The 18,063-nt window shown below is 35.3% G+C and overlaps 1 protein-coding gene across 2 annotated transcripts in view; it reads right to left on the bottom strand.

Annotated features, from left to right (window-relative positions):
- necab2 (N-terminal EF-hand calcium binding protein 2) overlaps window positions 1-18,063 on the bottom strand; it is a 154,126-nt gene that overhangs the window by 5,311 nt on the left and 130,752 nt on the right. For both annotated transcript variants that reach the window (XM_015371140.1, XM_015371141.1), the window contains one exon: window positions 6,253-6,365. In XM_015371140.1, the coding sequence (XP_015226626.1) occupies window positions 6,253-6,365 (113 nt within the window). The remainder of the gene's footprint in view (window positions 1-6,252; window positions 6,366-18,063) is intronic.

The raw sequence follows: 18,063 nt of genomic DNA, 5'->3' as shown, positions 1-18,063 counted from the left end.
AACCCATTCATATTTGGAGAAATCACATTGAAATAGCTGCAGGCTCCGGTGGTGCTTAAATACAGTAACTACACAAGGATCCTGTGGACTTCTAATATGTTTTGTGCCAAAAGAAATGGATTTGAAACAGAGTAATGAAATAAAATGGATTGTTATGTAAATGTCTCTATAGTGGCCTCAACAGGGCTTGCACTTTTTCAGTTTTGTTTAAATGGGTCGCTACTGTGCTGCAAAATAGGGTATGGAATCAGATTTGTATATTAATCAGACTGTAAGGTTGAATAGTAACTGCATCTGTTTTGTTGAACTGTACCATTTTGAGAGTCATAAGTTTATTCAACTATTGTCACCCATTCCAGGTAGACAATAAAAAGTTCTACTGGATTCACTTTGTATTCGTCTTTTTCCTGCTTCACAAAGGTAGGCAGCAGCTTAACAAAGCCATGATGGCAATTATTTTACATCCAAGTACCGTAGTATGCAGTTCTTCATATATAAACACACACATCAATATTAAAGAGATGGTATCAGTATCTTATTGGTATCGGCCGATACTGCACAGCCCGGTATCGGATATTGGTATCTGGGCCAAAAAATGGCATCGATGCAACACTATAAAAAATAAATGAATGATCAAGAAGTCTACTACAAAGGATTGATCAAAGCTTAGATGATGGATAGGAATCAAAAGAGGATGGATGTATAAACATGCAGATAAAAATTGTTGTAATGATTATAGATGGATGGAAGGGCAGAAATTGATGGACAGGATGGAAAAAATTTACAAGATGGAAACATTTTTAAATTTTTTCCAAAGCTGATTAAAAAATCACGACCTTCACTATTAGAATAGAATAGAAAATCCCTTTATTGCCCTACAATAGGGAAATTGTGGTGTTTACTGCAACAAGAAGATTATGGAAAAAAATGGTCACACAAATGTGGACCTTAGAAAAATGGATAAGAATAACATGAAAATGAAGACTAAAACGATGAACAATAAAATACTCTATAAAACTGTGCAACTGGAGAATTAATAACCAATATTCAGCTATGCACATTTTTACAGTAATTGATATTTTAAAATCGCAGCAACAGCAGAGATGTGCAAAATGACAGCAGCATGTTATTTAACTGACTAAGGTAGAAACTGTGCAAAACGAGCATGAATGTGACAACTTATTGAGATTGTTGGGAACAGTGGTGTTTATAGAGTCTTACAGCTGCTGGGGGGAAGGACCTGTGATAATGCTCCCTTGTGCATTTAGGGTGCAGCAATCTAATCACCTGCTCATTCAGATCAGTAAAATTGATCTAAAACCATCTAAAGGTGCTGACAGGTTTCCCAGCCAGTAAAAATACACAGGACAGCTATTACTAAAAAGGTTAATACTAATAATCTTTCGTTGCAGCTAAATGCTCACCTTTGACTTACAAATAGCCCAAAAAGTGATTGTGGAAGCTAATTCCTTTTTCAAAAGTCAATACTGGACAAGTTTTTTAAAAATGATTTGGATTGCACAGTAAGGGCTCTTAAATACATTTTATTTTAGCACTGAGTGCACTGAATTGTCACCAAATATAACTGTATTATATAAAATTTTATGAAATTATAAATCTTTATTGAATGATACTGAATGGTGTATAAAATTGTTTGCATAAAATAATATATATATATATATATATATATATATATATATAAAAGAAAATGGTATAATATTGTGACCTGGTTTGAACTTTTTGACCTCTGTTAAATGATTTAAATCAAACTTATCAAAATCCCTGATGCATCAAAGTATCTGTTCTCTAGGTTAAAGCAAAACTGGGTAACACTGAATTAATTAGCTAATTTATGCTATTAATAACCATATATCAATGATTAATCAGGAAATGATGTACTTTCCCCAGACTGAATACATCCCACTGATATGGGCAGTTATAAACAGGGGATTCAAATAATTGATACACTTTGGCAATAAAAATAAAACATTTAATCTAAGATATTTCTTAAATTTTGCATTGTTATGAAGCAATGTTTTGTCTTGTCAATGTATCTATTCTATAACTACCACATCTCTACCTCACCACAGCTCTACTTTTTTACTATAGAGGGCAGTAGGGGAACTGGACACTAGAGGCCTCGGAAGTAATAAGCTGTGCATCATAAGCTCTACTTGAGGGTTTAATAAAGTGTTGTAAATGTAATCACATGTGTGCATTAAAAGATAATGAGTTGGAATAGCAGAGAGGGAAAAAAATCTTTTACCATACACTTATAAAATAAAAAAAGCAGGATTGAAAAACATATTTACAAGTAATAACCTTCCTCTGCTAACAAATCCTCTTAGTAAATTCCCCACTTAAGCCTGCTGAAAGCCAAAAACAGCAACACTTAATTGAATGCTGTTGTTTCGTGTGTGTCTGTGCTGTATATTGACAGCAGACATCCTTGGAGTTGAGTAGGAGGGACAGAAAAATTGTATCTAATAGAGTAGAGCACAAACCTAAAAGGCACAAGAAACTAAACAATTGAAGTCCTCAGACCTGTCATTTATTTTTCTTCATGAATCTATAAAACTTTTATGTATTTCTAATTTTAAGCTTCACAGAGCTGTGTTATACATAATAAAGTTATATAGCATAGGGCTTCTTTAACATAAAATTTACAATTTATGTGTAAAAAAAAAAGTTTTAGAGTAGAAATATTAATTAAATTTATAATACAAAATATCATGAAACATTTTTTTTTTCTTAATTTATATGTCGGGTTAAGAAACTGAAACTGGGGGATTTCCAGCAACTATCTAATCTCTTTATAACCAAGTTACAAGAGAAGATGCCAAGAACATCATTGTGGCTCCTTGGCTGTTGTAAATACCTCTGCAAAAAGCATTTATCACAACCTTGACATTGGAATGCAGTGGTATCAAAAGTACACACATTTGTTACTTAAGTAGAATTATAGATACTACAGTTTAAAAACACTCTGGTAAAAGTTGAAGTATCAACTTGACCTCTTTACTCAAGTAAAAGTGAAAAATGATGTGCTCCAAAAACTACTTAAAGGTATACTATGCAACCGGTGTTGATTTTCCAGCGAGGCTCCCCCCAGAGGGCGAAAGTAAAAGTGCACTGTTGTAAATATGCTCAGCTGTTCTCCTGGTTTCTCCGTCAAGCCAGGCGCGGTTGTTTTGAGCTTAGCAGACAGGCGAACGCAACGAATCACCATGTCTACTACGGTAAGTGACTATTTTGTTCCAATTTTCGAGTTTGAAAATTTAGCATGTTTTCATACATTATTTGTTATGCATGTGTCTAAATAACAAAGATTGTAGTTAGCCAAGTTCTCGCCGTAAAGCAAGACCGACTCTCGCGATGCACGAGACTTCTGAGCCTGTGGGTGCGGGCCGAGGGCTCCTGCAATTGCAAGTATGGTATTTCCCGTACAGACCACCAGGGCGGCCGAGAAAACCTGGTTCGACCTGAAATGACTCATTTAATCATCCAAAACGTTATGGAAAACATTAATTAACTGAAAAATGTTGCATAGTATGCCTTTAAAGTATAAAAGTATAAAGTAACCTTTAAAAAAACTCTTTGAGATAGATCCAAGGATGAGGGAGGTCTTGTTGGTCTCCGTCTCCCGATACGCTCTCGCCTGTGTCTGACCTTTCATCTTTTTCTGAATCTGACATTGTAGCATGGCATAGACAAATCACGTTTGCAGTTTGAAGAACACCTGCTCACTTCCGATGATTTCCTTAAGCTAACCAATGAATGTTTGCGTTATATGATTCAATGATCTGCAATGGATGGCGCACATGACATGAAATAAATATTTGTAGACATTAAACCAAAGCCAAGAGTAATGAGTAACGTTTCATTTAAAAATTTAAGGAATAGAAAGTACAGATACTTGTGTAAAAATGTAATGAGTAGAAGTCAGAAGTAGGAAGAAAAGTAAGTAATTGAGTAAAGTATAGATACTTAATAACTGTACTTAAGTGGTAACGAAGTATTTGTACTTCGTGTTGGAATGTGATACAATAGTGCAAAGTATTGTTGTTGAGTATGGTAAAGTTGCCATGTGTTTATTAATTTCTTTATTAAAAGTGTGGCATGCATGTTCATTTCTCCTCTGTTGCTATAGTAACCCTTAATAAACTCTATAGGAACCAACTGCCTTAAGATTTCTGGCTAAAGGGAGACCTTTCCAGACCTATCTGTGGCCATCCAAATTAGCCCTTTATAAGGCCCTCAGTGGTCTGTAATTTGAAAATCTAAGTGTTATTGGAGGGCAGGACAAAACCTTGTTGTTGTTTTTTTTACATTTAAAACAAAAAATTTTTTTAATGGCAAAAACCCAGGTCAGTGTAATCACTAGAACCACTTACTGGCCCTAAAATGGTGAGAAACAAAAACAAAAAGTGAGTAAGAAACTCATGAAAAACATTTACAGACTGAAATAAACATGTTTTTGTTACAACGTGAAATCAGAAAACTAATGATGATACATGAAATTAAATTCTTTAATTTCTAACTTAGTTTATTAACTTTTTAACTTACCTTATTAACTTTTTTACTGAACTTTTTTTTTTAAACTTATTTTATATAAGGTAACATACCAGAGTTTGTTGCATTCAAGCTCTTATCTGATTTGTCAAATTTACTGCCATGTAGTAATATATTTTTTGATTGGCTGAACAGAAATGTTTTGCTTCTAGACCTTACTGAGGGACGGGGAGGACTCCCTTTGCAAGAGGTGCACAAGCTGCCAAAAACGGTATTTTGAACTGTAAAGGGTTAACTATCAGCCCAAGGAATACAAAACAAAACAAAAAGAAAGCGGTATGGTGGAAAAATAACATGGCTGAAAACATAATACCTCCACATCATCCTGTGGGAATATTTTCCACCGTACCTTCAAGAAAGCTGGTCAGAGGTAATGATAGATAGCGTTAAGGAGGAAGGAAAACATTTAAGAGGCTGCAAAGGGCTCGAGATTGGGGTAAATGTCACCTTCCCAGACATATTCCCAGAGCTATGATAAGGTATATTCAAAGTATATGTATTCAACCATACCCCAGACCATTAACCTTAAGAAGATTTGAATCAATGTGCATTGAGGCTATCCATCAGCCTAGCTGAACTGAGCCTGAAAAATTCCACGCATAGAAAAGATGGGGGTATTTAGATGTACAAAACTGGTAGAATCAGATCATATATTATTTTTTGAGCTTAGACATTGAAGTCAGCCACTGCTCTCAAAGAACCAACAGTGGAAGTAGTTTAAAAATTAACATCTCAATGATCATTTACATTGGTTTGGTTTACTAGTGCCATCTTTGTATTGTCCTCCTTCAAAAGATATCCCTTTAAGAACTTTCATAACAAATGAATGGAAATGAAAAACTCTGATACAGTTGTGTCCTCTCTCAAACCAGTTATTAGAATTTCATTTTAAATGCTCATTCTTCCGATTTCAAGTTAAACATAAAAACCTTAAAACCAAGCTGCCACATTTTAAACATAGTCTAACTGTTTCCTTCTTTCATACAAGATGAAAGGAGCTTGTGTTTTAAAAAAAATGGTTGGAGCTTATTAATCTTAGAATATACTCCTGTTCATTTAATCTTTCAGTGTTTTTGTAGTCATCAAAACACAAACGGCTTCCATGTGTTTCTTCTGCAGTCCCTCTACCTTTTAACTCGGGTAGAGGGATGGTGGCTGAATATGTAATATAACATTTTTTATCGCAAACCCAGAAGCTCTAACATTTTACCAAGGGCAAGAACTGAATAAGACTCTTGGTAATTCATGCAGCATATTACGTTTGGGGTTTGGGGAAATCTCTCTGGATATTAGTGTTTCCCAGTATTCTTGAGCTGTATCTGAGTGGGAGATGCAGAAGTTTTCTAATAGTTACAGAATCCTTATTTCAGACCGTATAGAAGCTATTTTACTGTATGCATTGAACATTATTTTCAAATGATTTCAACATCCAGGGACTCACAGCTGAAACGTAAATCTACCTTGAAGTCTTGGTGTATGTACGTGAATGCAGAGTACTACTAAAAATTAAGCAACCACACACCTATGGAGGAAATATGTGAGATCTTACTATGTAAAGTGAGGACTAGCTTGAGGTTTTGACTCTTAAAATGGAGCACATTAATTATTTAAACAGGGTTACAGCAGCTCTCTCTGTGCAGCACAACAGTTGTAAAAATGTGAAGCATTAATGAGACTTACTGAAAGCAGTCTCTCTGAGCAGAGACATTCTTCAGATACTGCTTAAGAGCCTCACAAAACTCTCCGAGCTTCTTCTGTGACACCACCATCTCCTGGCGAATCAGCAGCAAGGACTGCAAAACAGGAAAAACAAGGACAGTTCATGCTGATCTGTAAATTTTAAATGAATGCAATTACTCTTCCTCTCTTTGCTTGAAAGTTGCCTTTTATTGCACCACCTAATTCATTAGAGTATTTTGAAACTTTCCTACTACTTTGCATTTAGTTTATGGAGATTGTAGAGACCTAGAGTGACAGTACAGAACCTTGAGAAACTACCCATACCCACAACTTTCAAGTATTTTGGGGGGAGGTGTAGATGATAAATGAACACAGATTAGCATACATTTGTTGGGTGGAAAGAAAAATTCAAAAATTCAACAACAAATGAGGCCTTTTCCTTTCTAAAATATCAGATGAGGTTTCAAATCAATATAATGTATTGATCAATAAGGAACTTCCGATTTCTGATGTTGATATTGTGTCGGATGTGAAGTGAATGGAATGTGCAAACATATCAGGAATATATAAACATTCTATCCAACATCTGTAACTTTAAAATAGTTTAGTCTCGTGTTTTTTTCAAGTCAAAGCAAAATCCAAAACCACAGATCAATTTAGAAATCTATGCACTATTTATTTATACACTTAATCTTAATAATCCCTCAAAGACTGAAGGAACAGAATTATTAAAAAACACTTTTTAAGAAACAATGTATAACTTTTAACTACTAGGAAGCCTGTAACATTTAGGTTTAACATAAGAAATTAGACAGTACATACTGTACATCTTTCCCTTCTCTACAGCATCAATTTGTGCATAACAAAATGAGAAATTGGTGACATAACTCTTTGTTCATTAAAGGTTCATAACTTCACACGTGATAGAGAAATTCATGTTAAAGGACATTTATTTAGCAATATTTAAACAGATAAATATTAATTTATATGAAAGTGTTTTTAAATGTGGGCTGCTCAATTGTGCAGTGGGTAGCAATGCTGTCTTGCCGCAAGAAGGTTCTGGAGTGTATTGAATAAGGTGATCATAAATCATTAGCAGTGATGGAATTTGTAGAAAGCATTGCAACAGTTGTAGATAATAAGCAGTTTGGAGTAGGTGTGTTTATTGATTTGCTTAAAGCATTTGATACGATCAATCACTCTTCTACAGAAATGTGAACGGTATGGTATAAGAGGTATAACACAAGTTTGGTTAAGAAGTTACTTAAATAATGGGCTAGAAAATGTGAGCATTGATTATATTATATCTCATCTTAAACATGTACTCTGCGGAGTTTACACAGGGCTCAGTGTTGGGACCAAAGATATTTATACTCTATATAAATGATATTTGTACAGCAAGACATACATTAAAATATGTTATGTTTGCAGATGACACTAATTTATTTTGTTCTGTAGGGAACGTAAAGGAGTTGTTAATAACTGTAGAAATAGAACTGATGAAGTTAAATGGTTTGCTTTAAATAAGCTATCGTTAAATGAAAGTAAAACTAAATTTATGTTATTTGGTGATAAAAGGACTAACCCTGAGGTAAAACTGAATTAAAACAACGTTGAAATTGAAAGAGTCTATGAAACTATTTTTTTGGGGAGTAGTAATAGATGATAAAGTTTGTTGGAAGCTTCACATAAATTATGTAATACAGAAATTATCCAAGTCTATATCTATTCTTTACAAAACTAGAGATTTATTGAATAAAAACTGTCTTCATTTGCTGTACTTCTCACTTGTGATGCCTTATATGACATACTGTGCTGAAAATTGGGGAAATTTATATAAAACTAATTTAGATCCAATAATTAAACTGCAGAAAAGAGACATTGCATATTTAAAAACATTGGAAATTATATTACGAGGGGTAAATAAGACACTCCCTGTTTGTATTAAAAAAAATGTTTAAGCTAAGGCAGGCGATTTATAAATTAAGGGGGTTAGTAATGTTTGAAACTTAAAAATCCAGAACTAATCTCAAGTACAGTTTTGGGTGCAAAATTATGGAATGGACTAAACAACAAAATAAAGATGTGTAACTTTATATTAGTTTTCAAGAATACTTTAAAATCTAAAATTAAAAAAGGTTACAATGAAATTTGAAGTTATGTGTTTTGTAATTACCGTATGTATTAGTACCAATGTTTTATTGTGAATTATTGTTATGATGTTACAGGATCGGCAAAAATAAGCCTTGGGGCTTAAGCCTATTCCCTTTTCAGTTGTTGTGTGATGGATTCTTTTGTAAAAAATATTTCTTTTATTTTTTGTTTTTAAACCGAAATAAAGTAATAATTTACTCATTCATTCATTAAATTTTCATTTATCTTAAACTCTTAAAAAGTAGGGTCTAATCTTTAAAAAATTTGTAAAGGAGGAAGAGATATTTACTTCCTTCTGCTGGATCCAATACTTTCTTTGTGGCCAAAATAACTGCAGAAATGTTTGCATGTGCGTTTTCACTAGAAGTTCAGTACTAAAAAAGACACAAGAACTGTGACTGTAGTTTCATAATAGATTCTGAAAAATCACATGTAAGTGGTAAATATTTACATTTGCATATCCTCCACTGATGAATTGTTGTGAATCGTCATGCAAAAAATAGTTTGCACACAGTCTCCACAGAGCTGCAAACTCCAATTACTTTTCACCTTCCTTGAAGATCTGCTCTGCACAAAAACACACTTGTACTGGTATATATTTTAAGAAGCACAAACCTTCTGAAGATCAGGCGCAAAGTATTTATCTCTATTCTCTACCCATTTTTCTAAATTAGCACCAAAATGTTAATTTCAGTTCTTTTAATTGCTGCTCAGTCATATTTTAATGTTCATTTTTTCCATTTTGCACTTCATTTTGCACTTCACCAATGTTTAATCTTGTACTCCTGGGTCATTATTGTACTGCTTGTGGTTTATCCCTATTACTGTATATTCCAAACAGGAAAAACCCAGTTTTATTTTAGAAGGCAGACCCAGGGGGCAGTCTTTCTGTTTTTAATCTCTTTAATTGCTTTTGGAAGCGCTATTGCTGTTAGTAAGTTATTAAAATATCAAATTGGGACAGAGTTATACCTATGCACACTCTGGGTATTCAACACAAGTGCATGCACCTGTGTGTTGGTGACCATCAAACTGGTTTTACCAGCATGTACTATAATGACTGTTTATCTCTTGGATTGCTTTTTATCACCTGCCATTAACTTAAATTGCTGCCATGAAGCAATGGCAGTGCTGCAGCATTGAGCTGCATGAATGAACATGAGGCTCTCACACAGTAAAGACAGCTGTTCTGTGTGCATACAATTTATGAGGCAATGATTCCATGGGCTTGTAAGCATGAAGTACCCACAACAGCAATAAAACCTGGCAGAATCATGGCCCATCTACTCCATACAATACCTAAAGACACAAACACACAGAAAAACACACATGGACGTCCCACTAGTTCAATTAGAAACACTTAATTGCCCAGCAGTCTCTGTTAATCTAATCGCTACTACTCCATTAACCACACTGCAACCCAAAACCAAATCACTGCAATCACATCAGCTCCCCATGGACTCTGCCGGCCCTGCAGTGGTAGTAAATCTTAAGACCTCTAGTCTCCTGCTTGGTTTTCTCAACCCAGCAAACCCTCCCTACATTTGCACCCCCCCTGATTGCATGCACTATATTGCCAAAATTATTAACTCACCTGCCTAAACTTGCATTTTAACTAGTAATATCATATTCATAGGTTTAATGGAAACCTAAACATACAGAGTCATACCTAGATCCGATTCATATCACTCACTGGAACACAAATTTTCTGTTATCAGAAGTCTGAGTTGTAGGGCTGATAATATATATACCCCCAAGTACAGAGGAGAAATAAAAAGAACACACACATTTTAGGAAATCCCTTTAAGTGTGTGGTTATCCCAACCGGGCATTAGTAAAGTCAGACAAAAGAAAAAAAAAAACAGGAAGAACAACACTGCATCTAAGAGGGAGCAGAAAACAGAGAGATGCAAAAAACATTGTCACTCTTTATGTGTCAGGAGTTTCTGAGAAGCTCAGAAGGATATTCTCTAAAGTGACATACTGGTGAATTTAAAAACTTAAGACAGAACACAAACCTAAGCTGAGTCACACTGATTATGAGATCCATTGCAGCGAGACTCTACAGCCTCCTATATTGGAGAAACCTAACAACTACACAAACGCATGGCACACCATAGGAGAGCCAGTAACTCTGGGCAAGATTCAGCTGTACACGTGCATCTGAATTGATTTGATCTGAATTGATTTGCTTCTGACTTGGAATGTGCTTAGGAGGATGGACCTCCATGATTCTTAAACAAATCAGTGCTCCAACAACAGATTGCTGACAAAATTGAAAAAGACTCTTGGATAGGAATCAAAACGTCTTCAGAAAAAACTGAGCAAAATCCTGCTTCCTTTAATTTATGTTCATTTTGTGCTTTTCTTACATATATATGGACAAATAAGGAGGACGTGATGTGAAAATACTGTATCTGCTGCGTAATGCTCATTGAAATTAAATGTATTGGCCCAAATTCATTGTTATGTTGACAGCTTTCAGAGTAACCAGCAGCTGTGCTGAAATGTGCTAGACAGAAACCTGAAGGAGGAATATTAATATAGTTAAGCTGAATTCTGGGCCACTACACTTAGTTTTTGTGAGCATAGTGGAAAGAAATTTTTGTGTGGTGGCCCGTGCTGGTGAAATACACTACTGAGTACCCTAGTATAAAGTTGAACAAAATCTCTTGGTATGCTGAAGTATTCAGAGTCCTTTTGCCTGTTACTGAAGAGTCAAGTACAGCTCCTGAAAAATTATCCCAAAACACAAATACACTCTCCAACAAACTCCACACAATACGGTCAGAGAAACATTGTTCTCTTAAGCCAAACTCATCTATCATTCTCCTCTAAAGTTTGTGATAGGATGCATTTGCCTCACCCATCATTTTGACTTACGTATATAGGACCTACAAGCTTTGTATCTTTAAAATATGCATCAAGTGACATTTGAGGGACATCACAATACATTTGCGCAACCTTGAACACATTAAACTTTATCAAATTCCCCCTCAAAGGAATGTGAGGTCAGTTTGTGAGATTATTCTGGAGTAATTGGTCCCTTCTCAATGAATATGTTATAATGTTGACCAATTTCTTTTCTTCAAAAAGAAAAGGAACAGTTTAAAAGTCAATTACGCCAAATTAATCATGGTTATTAAAAGTAAAATTAGATTATCTTAAAAAAAAAAGCATGATACAACCTATCCGTCTCTTAATACAGGGTTTTTAAAAGTGTGGGGCATGCCTCCCCTAGGGAGACGAGAAAGAAAATAAACAGTAAAAAGTTATTTCGCACTTAGCCTGCCTATGTCCGTGGGTGTCCATGGAGACAGAGGTCCGTAACCTGTTCTAGGAAGCACTACAAGGGTTAGAGCCACTCATCACCTTTATATCTACAGACTTGTGGGAATGTGTTGTTTTTGTGTTAAAATGATCAAAACAAAAAGGGGAAATATGGGAGGACATAACAATGGTGTTATGCAGAAAGGTGCATGCCTACCGATGTGTGGTGCCTTGTTGTGGGAATGTGCATTCCTTAAAACCTCATCTAGATATATAAAATAAGTTAAAATGTGACAGGGAGAGTTACTTTCAATCATAGTTGTGACATTTACAGTTGCTTATCCAGATAAATACAATAATTATTTTTTTTTAAGTTGCATATCATAATAATGGCTCACACTCTACGTTTCAAACCCAAAAAACAAAAGTTAAAGCTTTGTGATACATCTAGACCTTTAAATTAACAAAAATATGCCAGCATTCCTAAATGTGAGAATGCACTTTCATCTGATCTTGATCAAGAGCAGAAGTTGTTCCTCTCCATAAGTTCTGATGGGTTGTGAGAACTCACAGCAGTTGTAGAAAAACATCTATCATACAGTGAAAACTGCATGATAGATGATAACATAGAAAATGTGATATGATTCGTAGGTTAGCATTCCAAGAAGATGGCAGGGAGTTGAGATGTGAGGTCAAAAGCTGTTAAATGTGTTAGACAAGCAGAAAACATTTAAAATGTGTAAAAAAAAAATGCTTTGAGTATTAAAGGGACAATTAAGTACATAAAAAATTGTGTCACAAATAACAGCAAAAATGGTGTTGGCTGGGAAGGAGGCATTTTTATTTTTATTTTTTTTAAAAAGGATAAAAACATGTATATCAAAGGAACAAAGGTTTGGCTCCCACCATAAAGAACTTAGACTGGTGCATTTGTCTACATTTAAAATAGAATAATTTAGACAATCAGACTGTAGCGTCGCCCATGATTTTCAGTCATTCATTATGCCACCTCCACTCACCTTTTTATTTATTATTATTTATCTTCTAAATGAAAATGTCAGCCAGCACTTTTTATTTTTTTGTTCTAACTAGGCAGAGTAAAAGCCATTACCTTTGAAGGCTAAATTAATGTCTTGTGGATTGGTTTTGTTGTATCCTAATTAGGAGAGTGATTTTTTTTTTTGTCAGACTGCTTTTAAAGGCTGCACTTGCTTCTAATATTAGGCGTTGTTGTGATGAGAAATAAAGACATTTTAACTAATTATTTTGTACTTTGTAGAATTTTCAAACTTATTATTATGGGAAATGCATTCGCAATGGAAAGAAACAAAGAAAGAAAGAAAACAAAGGCAGAAAAACATGCTGAGTAGAAATGCTAAAAATGAATGACATTTCATATGGGTCATTCAAAGACCATCAAAGACCAAAATACTACAACAAAGTCTCCATCTAGGATGTAAATCTTAAACCTCCGCTTCCTCAGTAAGATTATTGAAAAAAAAAAAAAAAAGTTCTTTAAAAGGTAAATATCTTCCTAACAATCACCAACCATTTTGATGTCTTCCAGCCATGCTTCCATACCCACAGAAGTACTGTCGCTGCACTTATCAAGGTGTAAATACAGTTGTATAAAGGAAAACCACAGTCCTGGTATTTTTGGATTGATTAGACAATGTTGATCATTCTAACTTTTACAGCACCTAAAAAAAAATGTGTCCGCCCTTCCTGTACATCCCTTACCAGGTTTAAATCCTACTTCAAGGACAAGGACTTTTGTCTCAGTCAGTTTCTTTACATCAGAGACCACAAAAATCACATGTGGGGTTCCTCAAGAGTCAATATTAGGGCCCCTCTTAATCACTACCTTCTTTACATGCTCGCTATAACTAGGATTATACTAAACAACAACAAGTTACCATGTCTATGCAGATGAAAGTTACTGTATGCCTCATGATGTCACCAGAGGACTATGAACCATTGAATTAATAGAAGAGATCTGTGCATGGATGGAACAAAATTTTCTTTAGATGAATCAAAACAAAATGACAGCTTGCCACTTTTTTCTAATGGTTCAGCAAAAAATTAAAAGCACTGTGTTAAAGTTATTATATTTCTGGAAGAGAGTTTTAAATTCCCTGTAAATCAGCCACTTAACCGGATAACGAGAATAACAAAATAGCCTGGAAAGACTCAAACAGAGAAAATCTGCAATTAGAAAAGGATTAAATTCATCTATACCGGTAACACAATCACATTCTTTAAAATATTTCTATATAAGGAAAATCAACTGATTGCGAGGAGTAACTGCATCCCAGTGAGAGTGGAGAGGAAAACTCCCTTTTAACAGGAAGAAACCTCCAGTAGAACCAGGCTCAGTGTGAGCGACCATCTGCAGAGGCCGACTGGGGTTCAACGAGACAGAAGCAGGTAAAGACATAAATGAAATAAGTTCTTTGGCACTCAGGGCCAGACACTTTTGGTGGAATAAGCCAGAGGGTGAGTGGGACTGAGAATAGTCTGAGAATGATGGAGGTGATGGGGTGGATCTGGGTGAATGTTTGCTTGCATGCGGGAGAGAGAAGCTAGGCCCCACTGCAAAAACGATATAGAAATAATTTACAACATTTCTTAAATTATGTGTATTTACCCTTCATTTGAGTGGATAAATAAGATGATTTGCCAATGGAATGAGAATTTCTACTCTTAAAATAAGATAATTAGATAATATCTTTTGAAATAAGACAATGCAATAGTTTTTTCTTATTTTAAGTGTAAATTGTCTCATTCCATTGGCAAAGTTTTACACTTACCTCCTCAATTTATTAAAAAATGCACTTACTTTAAGAAAAAAATGACTTGATGAGAATCAATACAATTCATTTTTTTCCAGTGCAGGAGCTAAATGAAGGGTATCTTGCTAGATGTTTTGCTTTTAAGAGGGTGTGTCTCCAAGTTGATTGGCTGGAGCTGAACAAGGGACATCGCAGGTGGTTCATGTAAAGCTGATAAGAGTGTTTCAGATTGAATTCCAGAATTTTCGCTTACACTTAATTTCTCTAACATTTCCTTTCAGCAACATTAACGGATAATTAACTGTGTACACTTGTCTATAAGAGGACCAAGAATTAATTACAGTAATATTTTTGTTTTACGGATGTATTCTGTCAGTGTAGCTCCGTATGGAGATATGACAAATTGAAAGTTTTAACTCAGATTTGCAGAACTTAAACAGGACTTTAAACAAAACTTGAGAAAAAGAGAAAAAAATAATGCTTGATAACATTAAATCTATGCTACATAGATTTAAAACGATCAAATATCCCAAGGGGTTATGGCTCAGAACTGAAGATTCTCTAGTCCAAGTGTAAAGTATACAACAGTGTATATGCTTAGTTCTTACTTTTCATGAGGTCTGTGAGTCCAAATTCACAGCTGCAGCCTTGGTATAATAAAACCATCCAAAACAAAGTCCCTGGAACAGTTATTAAAACAGCAGACTAGTCACCAACTGTTCAATTATTTACATGCTCATAATTAATTAAAAGCAACAAGGCATAAGCCCTTTCAGCTCTCTCTGTTTGCAATAAATTACAAACTGGGTTTTTGTATAAAATGTCAAAAACAAGCTTAGCAGTGAGCACATTAGCACTTGTCTACAGATGTGGGCTGTTTATCACAATCATCTGTTTTTAAATGAATTTGCATCTGTAGAATTCATTGAATCAACAAAACAAATATGATTTATTTGAAGAGACACGGCTGCATACTGTGTTTTCAGCTTTGGTGCTGACAGTTTTCATTTTAGATTAAGAGGCAGATTAATCAAATGTGTTTTATATCATTCAAAATGCTTTATTAGCTGTGAAATACAAGCTGCATTTTCCACCCACCTAATTAGAAATCAGATTCTAATGAAAGAAGGGCAGATGGTTTTAAAAACTCGTTCCTCTAGTGTTGGCTGAGGTTTCTCAAAAGAGGAGCAGGCAGCCACTATCACTTTAAATCAAATTGCAAAGTGATGAAAAGAGGGAAAAACCTGTACCACAAAAGCAGGAAACTGCTATCAAAAGGTTCTGCATCATCACAAACTTCAAGGTGAGAAATTAATTTACAGTAGAGAAGAGTCAGGACACTCAGAAAGCACATGGACTCCTTGGAAGGCACTACAGAGCTGATATAATCTTTTTCTTACTAAAAAGCACTGGGAGGGGCTAAAAGACAACACAGACTATGGGTGTGTTCGATTTCAGAGGCAGTATCCTCTAAGGTCCTGGTCTACAACTGGTGTGGGTCGTTTGAGGTCCATTAATATAGGAAGGACAGCATTCTGCGGCTTTCATCACCCGTACGCTCTGTCGCCAAGCAACTGTGACAGTTGACACACAAAACAGGCAAAGAATGGATGCCGAACTTCTCACTACTTTTCTGGGTGTTGATAAAATTTTTGAGGAGCTTCAGTAGCAGTACCTTCATCGAGAATATCAGATTTATAGTCCACCACTGCAGATATAATGGAATCTGTGCGTCAGTGTAAGCCAAACCCAGTTTCACAAACATTATCCGCCACATATCTGACTCAATAACCATTTAAAACAACTGTTTTCATACATTTCCGACAGAACTATCCACATACTTTTATTACGGTATAATAAATTGCACTTACAATATTCACCACGGTTTGGTGCTATTTCCCTTTTTCCTGTGATCACGGAGCAGCCGGCTTGCCGGGATCCGCAATGAATCGCGGGATACCCAAGGCTACATAGGATACAAAATGGGCAAAAAGAAGGATGCATTTGTTGGCCACACAACGATGAGTCTTTCAATCTGAACAGACCTGCGCTATGACATAATCGGCCAACGAATATGGCTTTCGGAGGATGCAGCCCCTGGATTCCAACTCAGCATACTACATACAGGTATCATGCTGTGTTAAATAGTAGAAAATACTGTAAATATCGGCTGAGTACTAAGTAAATATTTTTCTTGTTATTGAGTAAATATTTATTTAGGGAGAAGTGTATTTAGAGTAGTTGTTTTTACTATATTAATGCTTACTGCACATATGTTCCATCATCCTATAAATTGGCTGTTGTTCTTTTTATTTTGAATTTTTTTTTTTTTGCCTAAATGTGATATTCTTATTACCTGCACAGCATATTTTTTCTTACTGAGATTAGTTTATCTAGTTTATCTTCTGTACAGCTTAACCAATTGAATTTGTATATTTTCCATTTTGTTCATTCTTGTGTGTAACTGTAATCTTCCTTCTGTGTACTTATATTTTGAATTTCTCCACTGTGGGGCAATAAAGATGTTTCTATTCTACAGTAAAATATGCAGACTTATCAATAATAACCAGCGACACAGTCTGTTTCAAAGTTTGTGTGTTTGCATGTATCTCTGTGTTTAGAAAGCTGTAATGTGGAACATGGCTCCTCTCAGGGTGGAAATTAGAGCAGCGAAACGAAGTGCGTTGCCATGGGAACTGGGAAATACCCAAAACTCATATTCAGGTCTTTCACTCAGCCTCATCATCCAGTACTCCTCTCCCTACCCCCTTCCATGTTCAAGTTATTTTCTTCCTGCAACCTTCAAGCTTCTCAGTATTGAAGCTCTTTTTTTTTTTTTTTTACATCTCAAGGATCTGCAACTTCTTCATCTCTGCCATTGTCCCTCTTTTTATCCCACCCACTCATTTTCTCATTTTCTTCATCCCTTGTCATTTTTTTACTTGTTATTCTTACCCCAGCCTACACCCTCTCCACTGCTTTGGGCTTGAAAAATCCCTCATTTATTTAAATGAGGAGCAATTTGCAACTCTCCCTGGGATGAAATAATAGATGGACCACTGCAGTAAAGCACACACTGCCTATCTGACTGCAGAGGGAGCTGATCAAGTATAAGTGACTCACAATAAGCAGCAGAACTTCACTCAAAGGAGTGGCTGACCAGGATACGCTTTTCCTCTCTAACACAAACAAAAACTGCAGACAGAATAAATAAAAATATAATTTACAAAATAATTTAAACTGGTTCATTAAGACAAGGGTGTAACTTTGCGATAAAAGATGGTGGGGACACTCTAAGGATAGTGGCTGATGGACCTACAGCTATTAAACCCGAACGCTTTCAATAGGGTTTATATTTTTTAAATATGAGCTCAAACATATATTTATTGAATGCTTTCCTATTGTTGAGAACACGAGAGAACCAAAATAAACTTATATTTATAGTCATAGACAGATGCCTGCCTTTAGTGCATTATAAGGGCTAAACATTAATCTAGAAAAAATGACGAATAGCAGCCGATACCGATGCCAACATCAATATATCATGCATCCCTAGTATGGACACAACCGCAATTCACCAATCCATCCATGCATG

Source organism: Cyprinodon variegatus, unplaced genomic scaffold, assembly GCF_000732505.1.
Source record: "Cyprinodon variegatus isolate N-32 unplaced genomic scaffold, C_variegatus-1.0 Scaffold54, whole genome shotgun sequence".
In the NCBI taxonomy this organism is placed as follows: domain Eukaryota; kingdom Metazoa; phylum Chordata; class Actinopteri; order Cyprinodontiformes; family Cyprinodontidae; genus Cyprinodon; species Cyprinodon variegatus.
The sequence above is the reverse complement of the archived record's forward strand: the minus strand, read 5'-3'. Positions and strand labels throughout refer to the sequence as shown.